The sequence below is a fragment of the Poecile atricapillus genome, chromosome Z, assembly GCF_030490865.1.
Source record: "Poecile atricapillus isolate bPoeAtr1 chromosome Z, bPoeAtr1.hap1, whole genome shotgun sequence".
Classification (NCBI taxonomy): Eukaryota; Metazoa; Chordata; class Aves; order Passeriformes; family Paridae; genus Poecile; species Poecile atricapillus.
Genome location: NC_081289.1, coordinates 121,177,583 through 121,204,343, shown reverse-complemented (window position 1 = coordinate 121,204,343; position 26,761 = coordinate 121,177,583). Strand labels below are relative to the sequence as shown.

General features: G+C 37.6%; 1 protein-coding gene across 1 annotated transcript; it reads left to right on the top strand.

Moving 5' to 3' along the window:
• Positions 1–558: 558 nt before the first annotated feature.
• On the top strand, positions 559–20,367 carry FAM169A (family with sequence similarity 169 member A). The gene is made up of 12 exons (XM_058826462.1): positions 559–693; positions 2,161–2,260; positions 3,370–3,455; positions 4,767–4,938; positions 6,770–6,949; positions 8,373–8,501; positions 12,916–13,022; positions 15,322–15,376; positions 15,744–15,882; positions 17,801–17,966; positions 18,849–19,055; positions 19,834–20,367. Exons 1-12 carry the CDS (start codon positions 559–561, stop codon positions 20,365–20,367), a joined length of 2,010 nt encoding a protein of 669 aa, XP_058682445.1.
• The last annotated feature ends 6,394 nt before the right edge of the window (positions 20,368–26,761 follow it).

Sequence of the window (26,761 nt, the reverse complement as noted above, 5' to 3'; positions counted from 1 at the left end):
AAGTTTCTGTTCACAGCTGAAATGCTTTTGGAAACAGCCATCTGTTAAGCACACTAATTGGCCAGTTGAGAAAAACCATGAACAATGTTTTGGTTTCTTCAGAGGTGGATTTAAATGCAAAGTCTCAAATTAACTCCATCTTGTTATCATCTGGGTGGTTTACTTTTTGTTTATCACCCAGTTATAGCTTGACCAGTGACATCAAAAACATCATCTCGGAGGGAGATAGAACAAGGTCTGCCATCTCAAAGCAGCATGTACTTGTGCAGCAAACGTGGGGCTTGTATGTTGGAAATCTGCCACAACTAAGGTCTAGGGGGATATACAGGCTAATTTCATTCTTTTCTGCTTCTAAGTACAAATTTGATTCTTTTACAGACTGGGTGTTACTGGTCACCATCCTAATTAATCGTACATGCTGGAGCATTTCTCTTTTCTGTCATGGATAGAGAGGACTGTAGTTAACAGCAGCGTGTGGGTGTTCAACACTCTTATTTATGTGTGCATTTTATGTCTCAGACTACCTATGTTAATAATGTTGCTTTATTTCTCAAGAGCATGTCGTTCCCTGTGGATATATTGGACAATTACAGTCATGAGGACTTGGAGAACTCAGCAGAGGACTACCTCTTTGACCTTCGGTGGGGGAAATCAAATTCTTCTGAATTCTTTTCTCTGCCAGACCGCCGCAAGGTAAAAAACAGCAAATACTGTAGTACTAGTGTTCTGAATGTCATTGTAGATCTAAGATATCCAGTCCTACTGTATTTCAGAATTATTTTATCAAAGCTTTTGTATTTTCCAAATTCAGAATTTCTGTGTTAAACTCTACTTTTTTTCACTCTGTAACTGGGTTTAAATCTGGGTTTCAGTTATTGTGTGCTGCTTATAGGCTATGGATCTGTATATATTAAGCAATTTTTAAAAACAAAAAAAACCCCAACCCGACTATAACCTTAAATTTTCAGCTGATGAATCAAACCTCATGCATTCTCAAACAGCTATAATCACTAAGAGGTTCATTATTTGCTTAAGCTAACTGGCTCTTTTTGTATCTCAGTCCTTCAGTGTTCTTCATATTTGGGTTCAAGTTTCCATTGATAAGCTTCATTAATTTCAAGAGGATTTTTTTTCTTTATTTGAAATATTCGGTGCTGTTATTGAGCTCTAGAAGAGAATAGCTATGACACTTATGTTTTAAACACTTATCCCTTGTGTGATGAGTTGGTCAGTGTTGGTTTTGTCCAGAAAAATGCTTGTATTATAACTAGTGCAAATAAAATCAGCAGTGTATAGCTTTAATGAAAAGTAAATGAGCTGAGTGGATTTTCTGTGGGATCTAAAGATAAGTGCCACAGATTCCTTGGCAGAAGCAGTCTTTACTACTTTCCTGCATTTATACAAATGCTGTATGCCTAAATGTTTGCTTGTATTAATGTCCTCATTTGTGACAACAGCATGTCATAATCTTCTTAAATTTGTTAAGCAAGTCTGTCTACCGCACTATTCCTGTCTGCCAAGTTTTTTATAGTTACTTTAATAATGGAAACATGTGAATTTAAATATCAAAATGCATTTCCACAAAAGTACTTGTTTCCTTAAAAGGGTCAAATAATCTTCTTTTAATGTTTTTTCTGAGGAGGAAAATCAAGTAGCCAACTTCAGAATTTCTAACGTGTGGAACTTCAGGGAACAAAACCCTTTTGAATTTGCCTTCCCATTAGCACACTAGAACTTGTTAACAAACACAGTTTTGCTGTGCCAGTTTGTTTCAGTGCTTGACTGACTGCCTCATTCTTCTGTTGGCTTTGACAGTTTGCACAGTTGGGACTGTTGAAGTGAAGATAATGCTGGTTCCTTGCACACTTACTTCAGTTGCGCACACAAATGCAAACTGTTGGCAGAAGAGAGCTGCACAAATTAGTGTAGCTAAATCTGCCAAAGCCTGGGAGAGCTCTTTAGATGTAGTTTGTCTCTAGGAAGACGTGTCTAGAGAAAGGACTGAGGTCAGATGCTTGTCTTTTACAATTAGCTGTTAAGGACTTAATTTTCAATATTCTTCTCGTTTACCTTGATAAATATTCTTTGTGTATTTTACTACACATTTACTACTATTGTTGTTTTAGCAAGAGCCTACTGAATTATTGTACATTTTTTCAGGTTCCTATTAGCTTGACATCTGTGGGCTTCGTTCCTCTTTATGGTGAAGAGCAGACACACAAAGTTCTTGCACTGTTTGCACCATGGGACTCGCTCACAGGTTTCATTTTAAGTTTTTTTATCTCTGTTTTGCTATTTCTTCTTTTATTTTTTTTTGCTGTGAAAAATGCATGTAACCAGGCCCTTGCTCATTTCCTGCTGCTGTAGCCCATAACTTTTCCATTGTGTGTTTGTTGTTCCCTGTCTTTTCGTTCACATACTATTATTTTCTGTTGTGGATTTATATACACAAGTGCTAGAACTTTGCACACTAATTAGATCAGAACTAGACCCATTGAATTCAAAAGATATGTAGCAAAACAATGTGGTGCTTGTCTGGACCATCATACAATATGTATCTATTGATCTCTCTATGTATGCTTCACATCTCATTTATTGAACATTCCTAGAATCCATTAATTTGCACATGAATTTAAATGCTCTTTATTAATAGTGATTGATCAGTGTTGTGTGTAAATTTGTCTTTAGTTTGAAGTCCTAGCATAGCTCTGGCTGAGATTACATTTTTTGTGGGTTTTCTCCTGCCTTTCTTCCTTACTTCTTCCTTCCATTCCAGTTCTCCATGTTTCCTTCCATTTCATGCTATGTATATGATTGCCAAATATGCCACAAATGCCTATAGATCAGTCTTTCTAACTGCTGCTCACATGGCTGTCAGCCTTTTCACATTCATCTAACTCCCTAAAACTTGCACAGTTTCAATATCAATATCCATTAGCTACCCAATAGTAAAATACATGTATGAGTGAAACTCATCTTGACAGGTAGATTTTAATGGAAGGAGATGTTAGAGTACAGTGTTGAACAATAGTGCTCATGTCTGAAAAACTAGTTCTTGTATACCATACCACAAAAAAACCCCAAAAACCCCCCAAAATCCCGAACCCAAACAAACAAAAAATCCCTAGTGTGTATTGGTCTCAGTTATCAAAAAAGGTTTTGGACTAGGGAGCCTTTCATATGGGTGGGGTGTACAGTACCCCATTGGTTGTGCTAGTGCAGTAGGAGCTACATTAATATAGTGCCATCTAGAAGATGCCTGAAGTGATTACTACATTGTTATTCTTGAGTATTTAGCAACTTTAATGAATATGTTTCTTTTGGAATGGTAAGAATCACTAACATTTTATTTCCCTTGTTTCTTTCAAGCTGTAGCCCTGTATCTTGCTGACCAGTGGTGGTCAATTGATGACATTGTGAAAACATCTGTCCCTGCTAGACAGGGGCTTCATCAGGTAAAGCGCTCCAACATTCACCTAGCAGTTAATCCTATACTTCAAGATAATGGCAAATAGATAGTGTGCAAGATATTACATGTTTTAATTTCATTTAGAAATGAGAGGGCTGTTGCAAGGGAATAGAGGAATAGATACAAGGGGGAAAGGAACTTGAACATGAAGATAGTGTCTACAGCAAGAATGACCTTTGTACAGCAGCTCCATATGTAGACAACTTAGATGTTAGCTGTGTTACCATTTTTTTTTTCTTTACTCTATAGAATATTGTTCTCTTGGTAGAATAGTGCATTGTCCCATAGCAGTACCTATTGATCTTATCAGGGGACTAGCAAACAAAAAATACTGTCAGAAATGTGTTTGACAGAAGTAAGTTGGAGCTGGTAGAGGAAATGCATGAGATTTGGAAAAATAAGTTGCCTCCTATGTCCTTTATTGCTCATAATTCACCTTTGTTACCATTATTTAACCCTGTAGCATGGAGTTTTCCAAAACTGGAAATCTGTGTTTTTCCAGGGATGTAATTTATATCTGCTCATGGAATCTGGGCATTCATCTTTGATTTTTGCAATTTTTAAAATTTTCTGTAGGGAGTTTGGCATGTAGCCTGGCTTTCCACATGTTTCTGTGTGGTAAGAAAATCAGGAAAGCTGAGTCTTTTACAAGGGAGGTAGCTGAGACTAAGCATTGGAAGAGATCATGGTTCGTCCTTCTTCACAATAAGTAGAATAGTGGTGAACTCAAATTTCATATATAAAAGAAACCCTGTAGGACAGAGAAAAGGATATTGAATTCCTTATTTCATGCCACAGAAACTGTTTTAACAAGTTTTTTCACTGCATCATGTCCTGTTGCCTGCCACTCTATCAGGTGTGATTGAGTGTGCCAAGTCCTGCCACGCTGAGGCTCATCATTTCTCCTTTGTAAGACTTCAGTTACCTGCTAGCCTGGGAATTCTGAGGCTGATGTACTGCTATTGCGTTTCGTGATTGTTTCTTAAGTACAAAAATAGTTTTAAGTTAGAGCATAATGTTCTCACTCCACTGCCCTTCTCCCAGATTTTATGCATTGGATTGGGAGTGACATTGTAGATGTGGAATATCCTCTATGGTTGTGATTTGTCCTTAACCTATCTGTCACAGCTTCTGAGCATCTTCTTGCCTTGTAACAAACCCCAAAGAATCACCCTGCTTTAGCACTTACAGCCTTCCCTTGAAATCTGTCTGCAGCTGTGTTAAATAAGGTCTCTCATGTATGGGTATTAACTAATCTGACCAGTCTTCTGAGATGTTTTTTTCTGTGTTCCCTTAGGTGAAGTCTGTTGGAGAGAGAGTTGTTCTCTATGTTCTGAATCGAATTATCTATCGAACACAAGAAATGGAAAGAAATGAGACCCCCTTTCTCTGTCATGGTAGCAACCATTATGCTAAGATCATGTGGAAAAAAGGAGAGGCTATTGGGTTCTATTCTGTTAAACCTACAGGTAAAGCACTTGAGGACTGTGGGATTTGGGCGGTAAAAGGGGAGGAGATAGCTTGTTTGAAGAATACTGTATAAGTAGGCTTTGTAAGTCTTGCAGGCCTAATTGAGTTGGTGTTCTGCAGTCATAAGAGATCAGGTGGCTGTTAAAAACTCTAGCTGAAATACTTTCATGCTTTAGCAATTTAGGTTCTTAGATTTCTTCATATTTACAAAACATATTTAAAACTGTAAAAAATTTCGTGTACCTGACAGCTATATTTTTTCTTCTATAGAACAGTTGTTTGCAGTTGGATTGGACTGTGCTTGTCTTGCGTTAGCAAAAACCGAAGGTTTTTCTTTCAAAACATTTTCAAAATTTCACCCATGTTTGAGTGTGTTGTATTCTCCATATTAGTAGCCTATGTGGAAAAGACCACTCTGTATGCAGATCTGTAAACAAATGCTTTGAAGAGTGGTAGAGCTCTTCAAGCATCCCAAAGAGTACCCAAGTAATGTAACCTCTCTGCTCAAGTTTCACTTGCTTGAAAAATGAAAATAGTAATAGAATCATAGAATGACTTTGGTGGGAACGGACCATTAAAGACCATCTAGTTTCAATCTGCCTGCCATGGGCAGGGGGCACCTTCCACTAGACCAGGACCCCATCCAGCCTGGCATAAACATGGGATGGGGTATTCACACCTCCTTTGGGCAATCTCTCCCACAGCTTCACCACCCTCACAGTAAAGAATTTTTTTGTAATACTGAATCTAAATCTACCCTCCTGTGGCTTAAGGCCACTGCCCCTTATTCTATCACTACATGACCTTGAAAAAGTCACTCTCCAGCTCTTGTGTAGGCTCCTTTCAAATGCTGAAAGCCACAGTTAGGTCATGCTGGAGCCTTCTCTTCTCCAGGCTGAGCCCCAGCTTTCTTCACCTTTCCTCATGCAAGAGATGCCCCAGCCCTCTGATTGATTTTGTGGCCCTAAAATAAGTATGTTCATGGGTCCTAAAAACACAAGGTCACAAAGACTAACTGGGTTGTATAGCCCACTGTGTTTCTCATTGGCCTTGTTAGAGAAGAGGGCACCTCTTTGGCATAGATTCACTGAGGGGCCTTAAAATGGATTGTCTTATTACTGGACTGTCATAATGCCATTATATGCCATCCCTTTTTCGCCACTGAGTTCATAGCTATCCTTGGAATCCTCTGATACTGAAGTACCTATGTGTTGTGACCATCTGTTCCATGTTTGCTTCATTTAGGATAATATGTTGTTTATGGGACAATTTCAGTAAAATGTCCTAGCATTTTTTTATCTTCATTTAGAAATTGGAATCATTGTTTCAGTCTTTAAGCAAGAAGTGAATTAGTTTTCATATTTGTCCTGAGAAGTCATATAATCAGGATAAAAGTGTAATTAAATATATTTTTTGTCTCCTATTCCCTCCTCCATCTTTCAGCTTCATTTTTACTGTAGTTTTCATATGGAACGATATAGTGAGATTTTTAAGTGAGCCTTTCCTCTCTGTCTTGTCTATTCTTTTCTGGTACTACAGACTTTTTCTGTTGTATTATTCTATTGATGTACCTTGGTAACCTTTTGAAGCTTGCACAAAGAGGTTAATAAATGACTAATAGAAATTATTTATTTTAAATAAAGTTGAAAATTATTTTTATAGCTTTACTTTTATATAGTTTTACTATTATATAGTATAGCTTTACTATTATATAGTTTGGAATTTTTATAATTTATAAAAGTCTTTATTTAAATATACCAAAATCCAGTCAGTCAGCATGCAGTTATGTCATCCATACTGATGGATATTTTTTCCTTCTGATTATTTCAGGAAGTGTTTGTAGCTCTCTTCTTAAACAGAAATGTAAGTTGCCAGTGTTAGACACAATGTTTGTTAGAAAGAAACATCGTGGGAAAGACTCTGGGCTAATGATGTTGGAAGATTTTGTGGATTCTTTTACTGAAGAACCTCTTGGCCTACGATATCCACTGTCATCCTTCATGTATACAGGCAAGCTCTTTAATTTTTTCTTCTGATTTTCTTTGTGGTTTCTTTACATGTCCAAATGAGTATTGTCATTCAAGCTCTATGTTTGTGACCTCATCCTCAGATTCTACATTAAATTTTCTGCACTTTGGTGATGGCTAAAAATCCTGTTTTGTTTAAAATGAAGTAGTTCCTGATTCAATTTTTAATCCTCTATGTAAAACTAGATTATTTGAACTCTGTTTGCTTTCTGCTCCTGTGAAGTTTACCACTGTCCAGTATCACCACCAAGCCTGTAGAATGTGCTCAGGTGCTTCTGTGATCTAATGTATATCTGCTTTGTAGCACTTTTTTCTTGCTCACACCTAAACCTCATGAGGTCGCTTAAGTCATGCTTTCTCTGAACATCTGGTGAAGAGGTTATATTAGGCTCTGCTTTAATTTGCATTATCAGAAGGCACAGTTCTAAAATATAAGGAAAACATATGGTTCTTCCATTAGCAACCTAAGGGGACTGTGTAATGTAGAAAATTACATGGATTCTGGAAGCTATGTTCTTGGGGCTATGTTCAGACAAGAAGCACATTTCTTTTGGCCTGTTTCTCAGGGTGTGTTCCTTCTTAGGCCAATTGCCAGGGGTCCTTTTATGAACATTTGTATCTGGCCTTCTTAACCAGCAGAAATTTTCTGCTTTTCCAAACACCACAGTCTGTCACTGGATCTGTTAAGACCTGATTTGTTAGGCTTCAACCAGGAAAATTACTTGAGCAGAATTTAATGACTAATTCATTTCTGTAGTCAAGAAATGACACAGTGGGGGATCTTGTGCTCTGAAACTGCATTAGTAGTGAACCAGGTGAAAAATGGTTGTTTTTCTAGCAATTATGAAGGAATAATGTCAAAGCACGCGTGCCTCTTCACCTTGCTTGATGTTTGATGCAGGTATAAAGAGAAAAGAGGTGGAAAGACAGCAATGCAGAAAAATATTCTAGAAGTGAAAAGTGATTAATAACCATTCAATGGTAACATGTTAACACTCCCAGAGAGTGCTTGTCACACTGTCTACTACAGTGTAAGGTGACAAAAAGCACTTGACTACATCCTCTGCTTAAGAACCCTTCCATCCTGAGTTGGGTCTTGTAGTTGGCAGAACAGTAACTAGTGAATTTGCAAATCTCAGATGGGTACCAGGAAAAGAAGGAAATCCCATTCATCTTTCTTTGCAGTTTAAGAGAATAATGGAAAGTATTTAAACTGATATTAAGAAAGGATTAATTAAGAAGGGTAAAGCAGTATTGTTAATTTCAGACTCGACTATTTTGTTAAGCAGTTCTTTCTGTTGTTGTTTGTGTATGATGGTAGATTGCAAAATTTGATTTCAGATAAACTTGAAAAACTGAGGTATAGCTGAGTATATAGTATATATAATAGTGTTGTGTTTGCACAGCTTGTAAGCAATACCTTGAGAAGTACCCTGGGGATAAAAACCTTTTGTGGCAAGTGGAAGGAGCAGGAGATTGGTTCCAGAGAAAGTCTATTATGTCTATAGTGCAAAAGGAAGATCTCAGAATTAAAGGTATGGATGCTTTGTTTTGTTGTTTTCTGACACTTTGTAAAAGTTGAACAAATACTGTACAAGAGTGACTTCTGTGAACGCTGTGTAGAAACTAGCAGAGAGATTTCTATTTGTCCTGCAATCTGTGAGATCATATTTGGAATGGTGTCATGTTTTAACTCCATCTGGCAGCAAGTACCATGCAGCTGCTTGTTCACCCTCTCCTCCCCCAATGGGATGAGATGGAGAGTCTGAAAAAAACCCTAAAACCTGTGGGTTGAGATAAGAACAGTTTAATAATTAAAAGAAGATAAAATATAATAAATATAATGAAAAGGGAGACAAAAACAGAGAAGTAAAACCTGAGAGAGAGAACTGCTCAGTGCAGTTGTTCACTACCTGCTGACAGATGCTGAGCCAATCCTCAAGTGCCCTTTGTAGCGAACTGCCCAGTTTATATATTGAACATGATGTTCTGTGGTGTGGAATATCCCTGTGGTCAGCTGTTCTAGCTATGGTACCTTCCAGCTTCTTCTGCATCTGCTTACTGGCAAAGCATGGGAAACTGAGAAGTCCTTGACATAAGGTAAACACTACTCAGCAGCAATGAAAACAGTGTATCATCAACATTATTCTCACACACTAAATTCAAAATGCAGCACTGTGCCAGCTACTAGGAAGAAAATTATTTCTATCCCTTCTGAAACCAGGATGATATCCACTCCTTATTTTCTGTATCTTTTATGTCATACCCAAATTCTGTTCTTCGCAGTACCCCATTTCCTTTCTTGTCTTCTGATATATTCGCACACATCATGCACATGTATCATTGCCTTAGTCTGTGGGCCATTCCTCTAAAATGTCTGTTGCATTCCTTTAGTCCATGGCTTTGAGTTCCGTCCATTGTAACAGTCTTCCAGGGCAGAAAAGATTTTGCATCAAGTTGGATTGTTGCATGCTGGAGCCAGTTCTGCTTCTGTCACAACTGCACTTTTTTGGTTTCACAAAGTTAATTCTTCACTGGTCTGGACGATTTTTACTGTAATACCCTTCATATGGCATTTGAATGGGAATTGGGTTCAGGTTCCCAAATTCAGAATGGTAAAAACAGTAAAAAATGGTGCTGTGAGGTACCCGGGTCAGTGGTGTAACCATGGAAGAGACGATATAAAGTGTTCTATGACAATTAACATGATGCAATTTTATTTATTGGCTACTCTCACCCAAAATCAAATCACCATAAGGAATTCAATGGACTTCCCCATCTTCTTGCATTACCAGCTAAGTGGACCCAGGTGCCTGAGCAAACTCAGTTCCACAAATTATTTTGCTTTTTCCTGAAGCAGGAATAACGCAGACTGTTTGCCCCTGCATATTTATACACATTACAGGAAATTTATCCCTTTCTACAATGTGTAAGTTTGGACTGTGCCATGCCAGACTGACTGTCAGATTCCCTAGTGTTTACTTAACAGGTGGCTTCTGCTAAAGGTGTGTCCTAATGTTTGAAGGTCCTGCCACCCACTGGTCAAGGATAAATGGGTAACAGTCTGTTGTATCCTTTCATTTTTCTGGAAGCTGTTGCATGACAGAGAGTGTGATATTCCCACTCAATGCCATGGTCTTTCACCCAGTTGTCTATGATGTTGTTTAGGAAATTAAACCCAGTATCTCATTCTGGAATTTCTGGGACACTCTGGCATCTTCTTAAGGTTTCCTTCTTAAGGGCCATGGTTCCTGGTGGTGGCATGGTGTTCAGGCTATGTTCTCTCCTCTGTAGTTGGTGCTTCCACCATTCTAAGCACGTGACATTTTCCTTGGAGTTTCGTGGGAGTGTGATATAGTCTGTCTGCCCAGTCTCCCCATATTTCTATTTCAGTTGTCATTCTCCATACTAGAGAGGCTTTAAACACTTGGTTTGTTTAATTACAGTGCACGTTTCACATTAGTGGATAATCTGGGCAATTGTGTCCATGGTTGAGTCCATCCCTGGATCATGTATCCACTGATAATTTGCACCTCATCCTTGATTATCTGAGGTGTCATGGGTGCACTGAGTAGAAATAATTTTCCTTTATATTGACAATTCTGATCCACTTGAGTCCCTTTGATCTCAGCAGCCTGTTGCACTTTCTGGTTGTTCCGGTGTTCCTCTGTGGCCCGTTCTTGGGTGCGTTAGTCTCTACATAAGGTACTTTGACAACCAGGATCTCCACCGAGACAGCAATATCTTGTCACAATGTTGCAGCTCAGATGGCCTTGGCCTTTTTGCTGCCAGTTGCTCTGCTTCCACTGCTGCAACCACCCCTCAGGGCATTTGCCACTGCACAAGTCAATATAGAACTAAAATATTGGCCATTTTCCTCATTCAACAAGTCTGAAGGCAGCTGGGTGGCCTTCACCTCTGCAATCAATCACTTGGTTCACTTTCTGCTTCACTGACTTGTTGTAGGAGACTTGATCTCTGATCCTTTCCTACAATGTGACAGAACTATCAGTAAATAAGGCATATTTCTTCTCATTTTCTGGTAATTTATTATACAGTGAGTCCTCTTCAGTAGGGGTCACCTTCTCCAGTGATATTCCAAAATCTTTTCAGGCCAGTCCTTGATCATGTTCAAGATTTCTGGGCAATCTAGTTGATGCAGTATTTCTGCTGGTGCATCACTGTGGTAGTGACTGTTATTCTTCAACAGCCCCACAACAGAAGGGTCCTCTGAGAGAAAATGCCAGGCAGACAGATGCTTAATTTCCCTGTCTCCAAGGCAGCTGTAGTAAAAGCCCAATGACACTCTGTTTGGTCCTTGAAATCTTCTTCTGAAATAGTCTTTACCGAAGATGCACAGACACTCTGGGCCAGTCACAGTGGCATGCTTTTGCCACTCATTACAGTGAGGCTAGTCTCAGCCTCCAATATAGTCAGCTGTTGTGATCCCCCTGCCCCTCCAGAGCTACAAATGGGCTCTTCCCTTCTATAGCATGAGTGGCATTATGGCACACTGTGCATTAATGTCTACTAGAGCCTTATACTCTTGTGGGTTTGACATTCTAGGTCACTGGATCCTCATATTCCAGTAACTTAACTGATCCTCTTCTTCCATTGACAGGAGGCAGGGCTCTCTAGTACTGGATATGGAATTCTCCACCTATTTCTTGTGAAAAAGGATTAGAATTCTTTACCATAGAATCAGGAGTAAGATCAGCCATTCCACTCTGTCTGGAGAATTGCCTGCTGGAGACTGGAGTAGCAATTTTCCTGGAAGAATCCACATTTGTGATAGTTTTTCCTTGCAGTTCACATGCCCATGCCTCTAGGGTGGAGGTGGATTTTCCATCTCATTTTTTCATATCCTTTCTGTGGTCCCACAGGATTTGAAAAAACATCGTGTGTACTCTTTATCCTCTTTCTTGAGCAAAAGAATGCTCTCTTAATAGCTGAGGTAGTTGTCTATATAGGTGGGGAGTAGTCTGTCTTTTTTGTTGCTGGGAGTCCCGGAGCTGTTTTTCATACTTTTTGAACAGATTTTTTTGCAACTGAGAGGCAAGTCCATAGGTAAGAAGAGAGACTTTCTCTGTATTCCCAGAATTAGCAAACCATTTCATCCACCATGGGTACTTCCTCATCTCTCTGGGTCATTAATGCCAATGAGTTGGCACATGAGGATGGTGTGCTACGTATACAAATATCTACCATGTGGGTTATGTGCCTTGGATTTTGTCTAGATCTGTGTATGACTGCACATTCTTTGTCTCATAACAAATCATCTCTAGCACAGCTAGCTCCCTCAGGTACTAGGCACCTCACTCTCCATGGTGGTCCACTTGCCTGGGTGACATGGAATGTCTTCCTTGAAGACCCTTCCTTCACATCTGACAAGAAACTAAGTGCCACACATCTTCTTGTTCCCCATGTAGTGGGGTGGGGAGGAGATTCTGAAAAAAGTGTAAAAACTCTGGATGGAGACGGGAACAGTTTAATAATTGAAATCAAATTAAACAGAAGCATAATATAATAAGTGTAATGAGAAGGGACACAACAAAACCAGAAAAATAAAACTCGAGAGAGAACTGATGCTGTTCTCTCTGATGCAGAACACAATGCAATTGCAGTGAGTAGACCCTCCCAGTTTATATACTGGGCTTAACAATGTGGTATGGAATATTCCTTTGGTCAGTTGTCCTGGCTGTGTCTTCTCTCCAGCTTCTTGTGCACCTGCTCACTCAGCATAAGAAAATTAAAAGTCCTTGAATTAGGGTAACCCCTATCTGGCACAACTAAAACATGAATGTGTTATCTCACACTAGATTCAAGACAGAGCACAGTATGAGCTACTAGGAAGAAAAGTAACCCTATCCCAGCTGACCTCAGGACAAACAGTTGTTATATAAAGGTACTATAATTTTTTCTGTTTCCCTTTTTAAATCTTCACAGCAGAGGCCTCGAAGAAAGAAAATAAGAATTTGCAAGCAGAGGATAATTTTTGTCAGTCTGCAGTATCTGAAGCAAGTGGACCAAGGACTGTGGTAGAAACACAGCTAAGTGTAGGTACACAGCCTGTTACCTCTTTTTTTTGATTGTATTGTAACTGAAAAACCAGTTACGAGAAATTATTTTTGCCCATATCATTACAACTGAATTTCCTATAATGTATATAAAAGATAAAGGGTTTCGTTACTACTTTCTGCGTGGATGTAATGCTTCTCAGTGATGTAATGCTAATGACTAAGATGGATTGGTGGTTTTTTGTTTTGATTTTTTGTTTGATTTTGGTTTGGTTTTTGGTTTTGGCTTTTTTTGTTGTTTGTTTTTGGGGTGTTTTTTTGTGGGCAGGTGGGGTTTCCCCATGCATGTAGAGAGTCTGTGCCACAGCTGTCAGGGTCTGCAATTTGAGCCATTTACTAGCAGATTACATAAGGGAAAGTATTTAATCTGTCTCTGAGATTAAACTGTTTAGAGTGTCTGTTTTTAGAGGTACATATCCATGTCACAGTTCAATACAATGGCTGATGTTAAGTTCACATGGAGAGTCATACGCTGTCCATGTAAAAAGACCGCAGCTTTCATTGCACATATTTGATATAGCAACCGGATTACAGCTGCTCATGGACATATGGTCATGAATATATTTGGGTCATTAAATATTATGAACATTCCTTCATTTCATTTGTATTCTGTAGCCACACAGAATGTGCTCGACAAGCATTTATAGCTCCAAATACCATGAGCATGGATTTGCATGCTTTAAGGACTGTCTGTGTTATTAACATGACCATGCTTTCGTAGCAGTCAGTACTTTAATTAAAAATGGGAAATAATGGCTAAATCAATACTCTCAGATATTAATATTTAAACTTTAGATTTGGGATTTAAGTCAAGTTTTCCCAATTGAGAAAATTCGTATTTCCTAAAGTGAAAGTGACAGAAAAGTGATGTCGTTTTTAATCTCTCAATGACCAGAAGCAATAACTCTTAGTTGTCTTTCATTTGTAACAGTGCCTCTAGCTTAATTTCTGAGTTTTAGATAGATTCCAATAATGATCATATCAGTAAAATTATTTAAAAACTTACATGTTTTGGTTATAGAGCTATATGGATATACTTGGAGAAAATAGTAGAGTGGTAGTAATTATTTTGATTTTTTTGCTGTGAGTTAAGTTGAGCCCTGGCTCTTGCCTTTTTCCAGATGAAAAGACAGTAGATACCAAAGTGGTCCAGCTCCTCATAGCTTGGTAAAACTGCTGGCAGCTCTAAAATTGGCATCTGCAGTATCTATAAGCAGTTATGCAATGGTTTGAAAATAAGAAAATAAAATACCCTACCTTTCCCCAAACCATGAAAAAACATTCCCCAGCTTTAATTTTCACCTTTTACTTAGTGCTCCTTATTTTGTACATTTTGATTCTAGAATAATTTTTTGTCAGTTTACAAATTCTTATGTATTTAATACTCATTTGAAACTACTTTGAATAGCAGAATGTAGACATGGCCACTTTTTGCCAGCCTTCTTCCACAGTATTGGAAGTGAGGCTGGAAAAGTGGACCAGGATGCTGATAATTGCTGTTCCAGATTATTACTAGCAGCTAAGAGAAAACAATATAGATAATACACACATATACATAATTTTATTTTGTAATGTGTAGAGCTTGTACTCACTCTACTGTATCAAGTGCTGAATCCTCAGCTAACTTGAAGAAAAAAAGGTATTGAGATTGTGTGGAGAAACAGGAGACAAAAAAACTCTAGGGAGAGGGATCTAAGCCACCTCTTGTGCTGACCGTGCATGTAAACTGAATTACTGATAAATCACCAAGTACTGTTTTTTCCTATTTTTTTTACCTGGATTGCCATATTCTGTTTGATGTCATGATGAAAATAAAACTATAGAATAGAATACAAGTATATACATAAGACTGCAATTAAATTTTGTCAACCGCTGCAGTGTAGTCCCTTGGGTTTATATAGAAAGGGGAAACAAACAGAAAGAGGCTCCTATAATTGAATTATGTGGACACTTTTTAGAAACAGAACTGTTAGGAAAAAATCTTGGTGGTATTGTTCATAGTGACAGTTCACTTTCAAATCTTATCTTCTACATTGAGGCCAGAATTAAAACACAGAAAAACTAGTCATCCATGACATACAGATAACTTTGAAGAAATATTAAATTTGTTGAGACAGAAGACTTAGATATAAATTAAGAATTACAGTAACTCCTATTTTATAGGATCATTACTATGAAATGGTGCTCTAGAAAGCTGCAATCATAGGTAGGATTATGAAGGTATTTTAGTCAATTCAGAGAATTTTAGAATAATATTAGCTTTGCTTTTGCTTCACAGGCTGACTCTCAAAAAGGTAAAGAATCAACAGATGTCCATGCAAGCACATCTGAAGGTAAAAATTCATTCAGTATTCAGTATCAGTATTGCAATAACTTGATCAGTAGTTTTGCAGGCTATTTTACAGCTTTCTGTTTTACTTCATTTGTCTGTAGAATGGATACAAAAACATGCTTTCCTCTAAGGTCCTGAGACTCAACTCCTATACCTTTTAGAGGAATTAAGATAAAATTGTTATGAGTCTTGGTAAAGATATTATTCAGACAAAAAGTACAATGAAATGCTGTTTTAGTGGCACTTGATTTCTTTAATGAACTATTTAGGGTGGGGAGGTTGTATGTAGATCTTAGGCTGAATTTCTTCACTTAAATTTTAATTTTTTTTTTTTATTTATTTTTTTTTTTTGGTGTTATTCTCCTAAGACCCTAATGTAACTCATGCTTCCATCTGGACACGAAGCAGTAACTTAAAACGTCAGAGGCTAAATAAAAATAGACAGGAACCTGGACTTGAAACTTCTCAACGAGATGAGGAAAATGCTGTTCAAGTGTCCAAAAGCAGGTACCAGGAGCCCATTTTTACTGATTTCTTATTTTGTTGCCTGGGCAATCACAAACTACATTAGTGTCTGAGTGTGCAACTGGTATTTCTTCTCCTTTCTTCCTGCTTTACTTGCTCGATTTTAAAATTACTAAAAGTAAAACCAAATGTAGGAAAGGAAGAAAGAAAAGTGAGGAATCATTTGAAGAGGGTTGCACCAAAGTGTAGTACTCGTGAAAGCTCAGTAGATACTAGAAATAATAGAAAAGGACTGAAGGCTGAAATTGAATTAACTGAATTAATTGAATGTGTACAATGGTAAAAATATTTGTGTTCACAGCATAGTTTCTGAAGATAATATATTTGGACTTGTATCCATAATACTCTGTGTGGTCTTTGAGGAGGTATCCCTTCCTAACTTCTTGTTATGGTTGATATATTGCAGTAAAATGTGGTCTGGCTGTTCAGCCTGGGAGCTGGTTACTGCTTGTCAGCTAATAAAAAGTGTTACAGGGAACCATGTCTGCAAAGGAAAGCCCTTTGCCAGACAATGTTTTAAACCATCATATCTCATCTAACATGCTGAAAAGAGCCCAAAACCCAGTTTAAATGATGTTAGCCTGTGTAACAGTCATCAGATGTGAATGGTAGTATGACTTGTGTGCCATAACTATTCTTACAGGACAGGGCTTGGAGTAATAATTTGCACTGGCTTTCTATTCAGAGTATCTATTTTAAGTAAATAAATAGCCCCTCTCTCCCTCATAGACACACCCTCATGCCCACCCCAGCCTGCTGCATGTGTATGTCTTCCTCTCATTCTCTTCCAAAGAAACCCCCTTCAACCCACAAAGCCTCTTTTCACAAACTGAAAAGAACTAGATTATTTTCTAGGAAATCACTCAAGCTTGTTTCATGAGGTTTCTTTAAACAGAATTAGATGTGGGGGTTTTCTTTGTGCAGTTGAGGCCTTCAACTAGGTACTGCCTAATTTTTATGTTTAAATTGCTCTCTGGAATTACTGCTATTGTATTGCTGTGCTGCATGGCCAGTGTACTGCTCTAAGCTGGTTACAGTTTGATGCTGCCACAGCTTAAGAAATGCTGTTACTACTAATAAATGGCTAGTTCATATGTGAGAGGGCTAACCTGATAATGATTGTCTAATTTTGGGCCTTGCAAAATTAAGCCAGTGAGGGGCTGCCATTACACAAGATGCCTTACATGGTGTTTTTAAGCAGAGCTAAGAGGAATGCCACAATTAAGGCAACAGAACAGGATATCAGCTTGGTACTTTCCTTCCATGCACACCAACAAGTGAAACTGTTCATCTGAGCTTTATCATCTCAAAAATGAGAACTGAATATTTGAGTTACTGTTACAACCCTGCAGTAGTAGGGCAGTTCATCAGCACTTCATCTTTAGCTATTTGCTAATGTAATCTCTAGCTGATGGCAGCTTCTTCACCCATAATGTGTTTATTGCCTTGAATTATTTTCCAGTCATGGTCTTTGTAATATCTGTATTTTGAATGATTATACAAATACAGTTGCTTTCATAATTCCATAATTTGAAACTGTTTCTACAGCGGGGGTGGGGGGAAAAAGAAGCCACTGCTTTTTTTAATCCTTTGTAGCTTTCAAATATATAATGCATCACTACTTTCTAAATTTAAAATAACAAACATAAAGGAAATTTCATATTTCTTTCCCATGAAATGGAAGTGAGATATCATTTTATAATTGCCAAAGCAATTTTCTTAGTTGATACTATTTTCTTTTCCTAATGAGGAGTTAGCCATTTTTAGGTGCATTTAGTTTGCTTGATTCACATTTCCTGTGCCAAACATGCACTAAATAATTGGTCATGAAAGAATTTCCCTGCAGAGTTCACCAAAATTATGTATTAATCTAAAAGATATATCTTAATACCTGCTACAGGCCGGAACTTCTTGCCCACACATCTGAAAGCTCTGAAGACTTAGTAGAAGTGCCTAAGGTGGATACTGTTGAGAAGGATGAGGAAATAATTGTTGAAAACGAGGGCCAGTCTGTATTAGAAGCGGAAATGCATGTATCACCCTCTGAAAAACAAAGTGAGACGGAGGTGAGCTGGATGGGATAGCAATAGCAGATAAGTTTGGAATACAGATACAGTTTCTGCTAATTATGGTCATTGCTACCTTGCTCCATATGACTCTCGGCTCTTTGATTTTTCACACCAGGGCTTCATTAAGAGGTGTGTCTGAAAAGTTAAGGCTAGTACAGAATTAGTTTCAAGGAATATTTCACCGTACATATTTTGAACAATAGAGTTTATAGGATTTTCAGTAAGGTGAATTTCTAGCTTGTCTACCATCCTAATTTTCTTCATTGATTTCTCCTAATAAGAAATTCCAGAGAACTTGGATAAAGTCAAGATCTGACTCAGCATCTCTAATTAAAAAAAACCCAAAAACCCAACAAAAAGGCTTTTTGAAGAAGTCACTGGCTGGTATGCTTTAGTGACTTCTATTGGCTCTTTTTACTTCACTTAAAACTTGCCTGTTGGATTTAAACATCAACTTTAAATCTGGCTTTCATCTTCACTTTGTTAGCAACTTGAATTTAAATTTCTGAATATTCTTTGTGCCTAGCAATGTCCTCACGGTTTTATGTTCTTACTGCTGGATGAGAAAGTGGACCTTACACATGTTGGGTTCAAGGAAGGACTGCAGCAGGCATGAGAGATGCATTAAAAACTTCTGTCTTGGCTCCTAACTGTAAGCTATGGTCATATATTTAGTGCAGATGACAACAACAGACTAATAGTCTGGCTAAATTAGCTAATCTGCATTAAATTCTGCCTTCTTAGTATACACTTCCAGATATCCAAGCTATCTGCTTCTCACATTAAAATGCAAATATAGATCACATGTATACCCATTAGTGCTGGGGAACAGTAGCTGGACATAATCTGGACTTAAAAACATGATTTATTTTTTTTTAGGAAATGCCATCAGAACCTCTTAATGGTGAGGTAGCTGAAGAAACTGGTAAGACCTCACTCGTGGCTGAAGGGGAGACAGGAAATGAAGTTCCAAGTGGAGAATCAAAATTGCTGTCTGAGAATCAAGGAAAAGAACCTGTAACACAGTTTTTTCCATTAACCCTTGATGCTCCAGCAAAACCTTCAGAAGACATTGAATCAGAGAAGGTGAGAGAACTAAAACAAAATGTGAAGTCATTTTTACTTCAAAGTATATGTATTTTGAGGGGATTTTTTTCTTTTGTTAAATAACAGAAAGTAGCCCCTAACATTGCATTAAATTAATGGGAGAAGCAATCATTAAGATAGATTATGTAAATCCGTAAGGAGAATACACTAACATTTCTTTTTCAATATGCAGAAGTGGGACCTATGTGCATGTGATACCCAAAAGAAAAATGTTTGCAGCAGTTTGCCTTGACTGTCATGAAACTGCTGTTTCTCACTAAAATACTGGTTTGCTAAGAGTGAAAAGCCACATACTTATTTTGTCTAGCAATTCTTGCATGATGAAGTGTAGAAATAATTAACTACTGCTAAAATGCCTTTGCTTTCAGAACAAAGGTTCGACTGTTTGGTTGGGGTTTTTTTGTTTATAGTGCAAAAGCAGATTTGTTAGCAGATATGCTAACAAAACAATAATTGTATTTGTCTAAAATAATTTTTTCCTTTGGGATTAATATCAGAGTGCTTTTTCCGTACCTCAAATTATTCAACTCTTTTGAACAATTTGAAAATCAGAGGGCAACTCTGGATATGAAATACAGGTGACAAAATAGTCTTGTGCAAAAAAGAGGACTGTTTTGTCAAGTTACACGCGTAGAATTAAGAGCCCACTGAATGCCGAACTATCCGCTGAGATTGATAGCTAGGGGCAGTAGCTGTTCAGTGTCTTTTTTCTTCAACTAATTGTCCTCTTGATTGTTTTGGCACTCTCCACCTGTAGGTTTTAAATGAAAATGATTCAGAAATGCTGACTGAAGAAGCTACATCTGTAGAGAAGGAGGGCACTGAAGAACAGCAAGAATCTGAAAAGGCCAGCACTGAAAATGCAGCTGCTTTGGCATCAAAGGAAGAGCCTTCTGACAATGGCCTGCCCAACTCTGTGGTAGCTGAAGCCACAGAAGAATCTGTTTCTGAAAACTTACCTTCCTCATTAGAAGATCAAAATGAGGAAGCAGGGCATAACGCACAGGAGGCCTCTGCTGCCTTGAGTCAGAGCTCTTTGGTAATGGTTGAACTTGAGGGTGCTTCTTTTCAGCAACCTTCTGGACAGGAAGCACAGAAGAACCAGTTGGAAGAGCCCTCAGAAGAGCCTACAGAGCAGACGGATCACTACACACAGACAGTGGCAGAGCGGGCTGCTGACAGCAGCTCTGAGGAAGCAGAAATTGAGGTACCCATTGTAGATCGGAGAAACTTGCGAAGAAAGGCCAAAGGCTACAAAGGTCCACCCAAGAAAAAAGGAAAGCCAGCTTAAAAATCAAATCATGATAATGTATCTATTTATAACAAGGCTATTTTGTGTAAAACATTAGGGTGTAACTGCACCATATCTGCCACAGGGCACACATGTTTAAAATTCTGGGTTGGATTTCCTCTTGGGTTCAGCACCTTTCCTCAAGTTTTGCTTTGTTCGTTTTTTTAAATTTAACCACTAGAAACTGAACTTCTCCATAGTATGAAAGTAGATAGCCAGTCTTCTCCCTTCATAAAGGATACATGGTGAAAAAATACAGTTGTGATATCAAAGGGAACAGTTTGTAAATTTGAGGTAGTCATCATGGAAGAAAAATGCAGTGTGAAATTCTGGGCCTGTCAAGGTTCCTCAAATTGCTATGGACTTCCATGTTACTGGACATCACTCAAGATATTATTTTTTTTTTAATAACTTTGTGTTCTCCACTGTGGAGAAAAGCAGAACAAGGAAAATCCTTCATTGTTTCTTGTTCTCTTCCCACTGGCTTAAGAGATTAAAATGTAAGATTCTTCATTCTAGGTCTCAAAATGTGCAGGAAGGTGTAGCTCAGTAGATCACTGCAACATGAGCAGCACTTGTCTTTCATAAGAATCACTTGAAACTGCTGAGTCAGTAGAATGCAGTGCAGCGCCTGCTACAGTGCTTCCTGATAACAGATTTCTTGAGCAAAGATCAAGAGATGCCTACGCAGTAAACTATTTATAGCTTCCAAAGCAAGCATTTTGATAAGCCCGAGTTTTTCCAGAGTGTATGGAATGAAGCCTCCATATGGAATCATTTGAATTGCCTTCCTAAATACTTGCATGTGTTGAGTGGATAGCTGATTACTTGTTTGTTGCATTACAGGAAAAGGATATGACAACTCTTGCTCTTGTTTTGGTCCGAATGGAAGTGGTTCTTTGTGTTTTCCAAATACTTGGCTGGTGCTGTGTGTGGGGTAACTGTTAAAATGTTGTGTCTTCCAGGTGTGTGACTCCTGTGAGCACTGACATTTCAGGTGGTTGTGATATTCATTAGTGTGCGTATTAGTGGGTATTTCAGCAAATGCTTGTTTGCCAAACCTCTATGCCTTTAGGAGTTAGTGGGTGATACCTTGCAAATACTTCTGAGTCCCACTTCCATTTTCTAACTTGAGTGTAATTCCTGGGATGATAGCTTCCCAGTTGATGACTTTTCTTAAAAGCAGCAACCAAACTTTGCTGCATGCAGACAGGAATAAACCCAGATTTTCATGCTTATTTCCCTTCTGAGGCTCTTGGCAAACCGTGTATTTAACTTGTCACACAAACTAAGTTAGCCTTAGTTTGCTATGTGTCTCTTTCCAATAAATGCAGCTGCTTTTGTAATAGGCTAAAAACTCAGAAATAAAAGAAAAATGATTCTGAGGAGAGGAAATTACACCGCTTTTTGTCCTGCATATGCCTTTTGCAAGATGCGTGAACTAGTCTTTCACAGTGCCTCAAAAACAGAGGTACAAGGTTCACTTGAATAGTTGCTGTCTTAACTTTCCTCCGTTTATGGAAGTAATGTAAGAATCTGGGTTTTGGATTTTTATGCTTATACACTTTAACTCTATTTTTAAGATATTTTAACTATGTAAGATACATTCACACTATTTTTTTCAGGTGATGAAGTACCATGCTCCTTTTTAATCTGTTAAGAACAATGCGAAAAAATAAATAAATAAATAAGCATTTAAAAAAAACTGTGTTACCTAAACTTCAGATTCAGGATTAGTGAGATTACTGAGTTAAATCTGGGTTTCTTGAACTATTGCATGTAGCTATAGTATCTTATCAATGTACATACAAATACTTGTTATGAACCCCATGACTGATAAATATTCAAGGTCTTTCCTGGTAGTGTGAATATATTCAAGTGAAAACATATTCAAGTGAACCTTAAGCATTTCTAAAACTCATAAAGATTTTTATATAAAGCACACAAGACAAAACTTTTGTTATTTTCTGTATGGCTTCTCTTTTATTCCTGAGATTACTTGTTTTTAAAAAAAAAAAAAGTGGCGCAAAACCGCAGCTATTGCATTGCTAAGAATTGGGGATTTTTGAGGACTGGTGGCCTAAAATAGAGTTGTTGTATACAGTGTATTGCAACTCATCTTCCATTTTTAGGGCAAGCTTTACTGAAGATTAATCTTCTCAGTCCTTCAATTGATACAAATGTATCCACTTTGAAAAAATTAAGGATTCTTTTACTTATGAGTCCCAGTAATTTCTATTACTTCTAGCTCTTTTTAATTTTTTATATGTATGTTTATCACTTCTATTCCTGGTGAGGTTGGAAAACTGTTCATGGGAAGGTCATTTCACTCTTACTTTTCATGGCTAAGTTGGAATGATTTCAATTAGTATTTTTCTTTTAAGACATTTGCAGAGTAAATACATAAATATTATGAGATTATGATATTAGGATAGTTTTGGTTTCTGCTGAGAACAGTAAAATTTCTGATCTCATTTCAGCAAGTCAGTTCTAAATACTGAACTTAAATTCATATGTTAAAAGTATACCCTTGAGTAGATATCTCTGTAAATCTGGGGTGCCTGGGATAATAGCTGATGAACAGACTTTTACAAACAGAATGTGGGCAGTTGTGGTGCAATTAGAAATTCCAATAACCAGTACAGTCTTGAAAAATGGACACTGTTCTAACAGTGATCATAGCAGTACTTTGAACCAAAGGACAGGTTTTATTTCTGCAACAAATTCTTTGGCATCAATCTTTCTCCAGTAAGTGCAGAGCAGCAAAAATCAAAATACTTTAAGTATTAATTTTTATTGCTGTAATGATTGTCCCACAGGAACAGTAGTTTGATACTTTATTAATTCTGTTACACTTATGTAAGGAAAAGTGTATGACAACTATATTGGCTGGAGTGTTTTACCTTGGGGAATATTAACTATCTTATTAACATCAAACTCTTAAACAATTTTAAAGATCCAATTGCACCAGCAACGAATGATTAAAACATCAACTTTATACAAATTTGTACCAAATGTTATTATAACATGCTGTGGAACTATGTGTGTACAGTAAAAGCAGGCAGTATTATTTTTGAACTTTATTTAGTCTAGGAATAGAGTTTAATGAACATTAATTTGTGACTTCAGCCTTGCACTTAAATGGTAAATGGTTTTGTACTTGAATCTAATATTTGTTCAAATGTCTGTCTTGTACTTTCTCCCATGTTCTCTCTTAGTCAATTTTAATTCAATGCAGAATTCTTGTTTGCTGTTCTCCTGTTTCATAGTCCTTCGCATGAAAGTGTACACATCTTATTTCAAAAGCGCTTTAACTTATTTCAAATTATGTCCAACCTTGCTGCTTTTTTGTACCATCTCATTTGTAAATGTCAGTAATCAGACTGATAATTTACAATGTCATTGACACTATTAGCAACAAATTGGCCTAAATTTCAGCTTCCTTGCTTCTAAGTGACTGTTCTAAAATATTACTATGGGGATACACTTTAGATTTATTTCCACAAATGTGGTGTTAGATGTTTTCTAAACTAGTGATATCCTGTTTATAAACCTTATGAAAGTTGTATTGCTATTGCGTAGTATTGTACCTTAGTCTTGTTACTGTGTTGTTTTTTTCTTTTTTTTAGTACTGTCTGGGCTGCTTTTGAAATGTTTTGAAGTAGTAATAAACTTTTATTTTGTGATTATTTTTTGCTTGGTTTTTAATATTTGAGTCCATTCTGCTATATAAGAAGCACATTTTATTTCACTGGAACTATCATTTTACAACCTGTCTTCTACAGAGGAGTTTTTATAAAATCAAAAATTATTAATTAAAAAATCTTGTATTAATTAAAATAATTTTCTTTAGCTTATGCATCAGATTTTATTTTTTAAAAAGCAGCAGAATAGGCTCTTCTTAATGTTACAGCATGAATTCTGCTGTTTACATCTCTGCAAGAGGATGTAAACTTAGGAGTTATTAATGTAGTTTGCTCTAGACAAGCCAACTAGAAATGCTGTAACACACTGCCTTACAGTGTGGTACATTAAAATATCTTAAGTGAAATTGTGTTATTCAGCCAACAAGTTATGCGTTTATAGCACTAAATGTAATAAAGGTTTTCAAGACAGCTGTACGAAATTAAGGTACTCTCTTCATGTTGTTAATGTCCAGCAAAGACTAAAGCAACAAGAAGTTTGCTTTATAAAAATAAATGGAAGATTATCTATTCTGACAAAATGCCCTCTCTCCAAGGAAATGACATACTGATTTGTGACCCTCTCTTACTTTCAAATGACTTGCCACTAACTCAGTGTAAAACTCCTAAGTTACTAAGTCTAGGCTAGGGCAATGTATTAAACTAATGAAATTGTTGTAACAGCTTATGGTTACAGTTACTGTCTCTGTAGCTCTTATGAGAGAAGTTATAAAGATTATACAAAAGCAGCTAGCTTGACTTCCTGCCAGAGCTCCAGCTCTGAAAGCAGACAAGATCTGGATGGAAATGCTGGAGAAGCATCTGTGATAGAAGAACTGGAGCTGCAATTACTCTTCCTGGAGAAGAGAAAGCTCAGTAGGGTCTTAACCTTGTGTACACACACCTGATGGAAGGGGAGTGTATGTCATGAGTGGTTTACGTTGCTTAACCAATCACTGTCAAAATTATTAGCAAAAGCAGGTTTAATATAAATTCAAAAAAGCATGACTTTAAATAGTTTGATGGCAAGTTTCACTCTATTACTTACTAGAGAGATAAAGCATACAAAGGAAAATTGAATTAGGATCAATCTAAAATTATTTACAGAGATGGAGAATGCAAAAGGGTGACTGGGACTGCCTGCTGAGTCATGAGGTTCAAAGAGGACCCCTTTACTTTTGTAGGAGCATGGAAGATAAGGTTTGTTGGTAATTACACACTGAGCAAGAACAAGACATGGATTGAGATGGGGACATACAAAGAGAGGGCAGCACTTTTCCAGGACAAAATATACTTGTTCTGGAAATAAAGCACAACACAGTACGGAGTAGGCACAGGAATGGGGTTGAGGTGTGCCCATGACTCCATGAAGGTCAGGTACACATGTACCGCAGGACCTGGATACCACATCAGCTGGATCAACCTCTTCCCTCTCCCTCTCTCTCCCTTCCTTTTATCCAAACCCCACTGGTGTGGCTAGGAGATCAGGGACTAACATACCAATTTCCATGCTAAGTATGGAATTTTGAGGGTCCTCTGGCTTTTGTGATTCTGTTCAACCATAAGCATCTATGAATCTAGACTGCTTTCTTCTCCCTACAGATGGGACACCATAGCTTTCCAAACTCCTGACAGAGTATGATTGAGTCCAGTCTTAGTTATGGACTTTGTCAGTGATTATCTGTAAAGGACTTGGCAGCACTCAATCATTGACTAGTTTAACATTTATGAAGATATTCCATAGGATTTTCTCAACAATAACTTAATTATAGATCTGAGATGGCAATGCTTATACTGTATGTGCTACAGGGTGTTTAAATGAATTGACAGATATGTGTATACATACAAAGATAAAGATACCTACTAAAGTTCCCCTTGAATTCAGTGAAATACTCATATTGAATGAGTACCTTTTGCTTTTTTTGAAGGAGTGAGAGTTGAAGCTTAATCAGTGTGGGGAACTATCAGCCCAGGCCCCATTGTCAGCTTTTGGCATTGATCCTCTGAGTATCAGAAACCCTCGAGTTGGTCAGCTGTGAGAAATATTCCACTCAGAGGAGCCTGCTGTGGCCCAGGAGGGTGAAAAGAGCCTTACTTAGGAGCATCATTTGTAGGATTGCAAGATGATAGACTTTAGACATCAGTTAATCTTCATCCTGGCTGTAAGTAATTAATAAATTTGAAGAATTCTTCAAAAGTCTGGTAATAGTAATACTGTTCCACTGGCAATGGTTCAGGGATGTTTCAAGACTATTGGGGATGGCTGCTTATCTCTTGTGCCCTTGGTTAGGCATCAGAAGTTCCTGTTTATGGAGTGTTTCTGGAAAGCTCAAGGGGAATAGGAATCATTAATCAGGGCAGCCTAATGAGATCGTAGTGCAGTCTGTGGATGAGGCAGAGGCCATGCATCACAGCAGGATATAAAGATGGATTAAGACTCTGTGGGGCCCAGTTGGGCAAAATACTGGAATATAGGAAATCATATTTAAGCAAAAACCAGTTTAAACTAGAAGTAGTCAAATGCTGGATCAAGTTGCTCAGAGAGTTGGTGGAATCTCCACACCTAGATATACTCAAATCTGCTGTAGGTGAATACTGCTTGCATAAACTGGAGGAAATTTATCAGGGTTTGACTTGTAATTTGTGCTAAAAGCTCTGTGGCAATAAGCAAAGTACTATTTAAGAGTAAGAATATAAAGTGGTGAGTGTGG

Bases quoted from the DNA above. Each gene is read 5' to 3' on its own strand.
- FAM169A (XM_058826462.1), top strand. From the start codon at position 559: ATGTCGTTCCCTGTGGATATATTGGACAATTACAGTCATGAGGACTTG. The intron at 2,261-3,369 runs GTTTCATTTTAA...GTTTCTTTCAAG, and splicing joins ACCATGGGACTCGCTCACAG to CTGTAGCCCTGTATCTTGCT. The intron at 6,950-8,372 runs GCAAGCTCTTTA...GTGTTTGCACAG, and splicing joins GTCATCCTTCATGTATACAG to CTTGTAAGCAATACCTTGAG.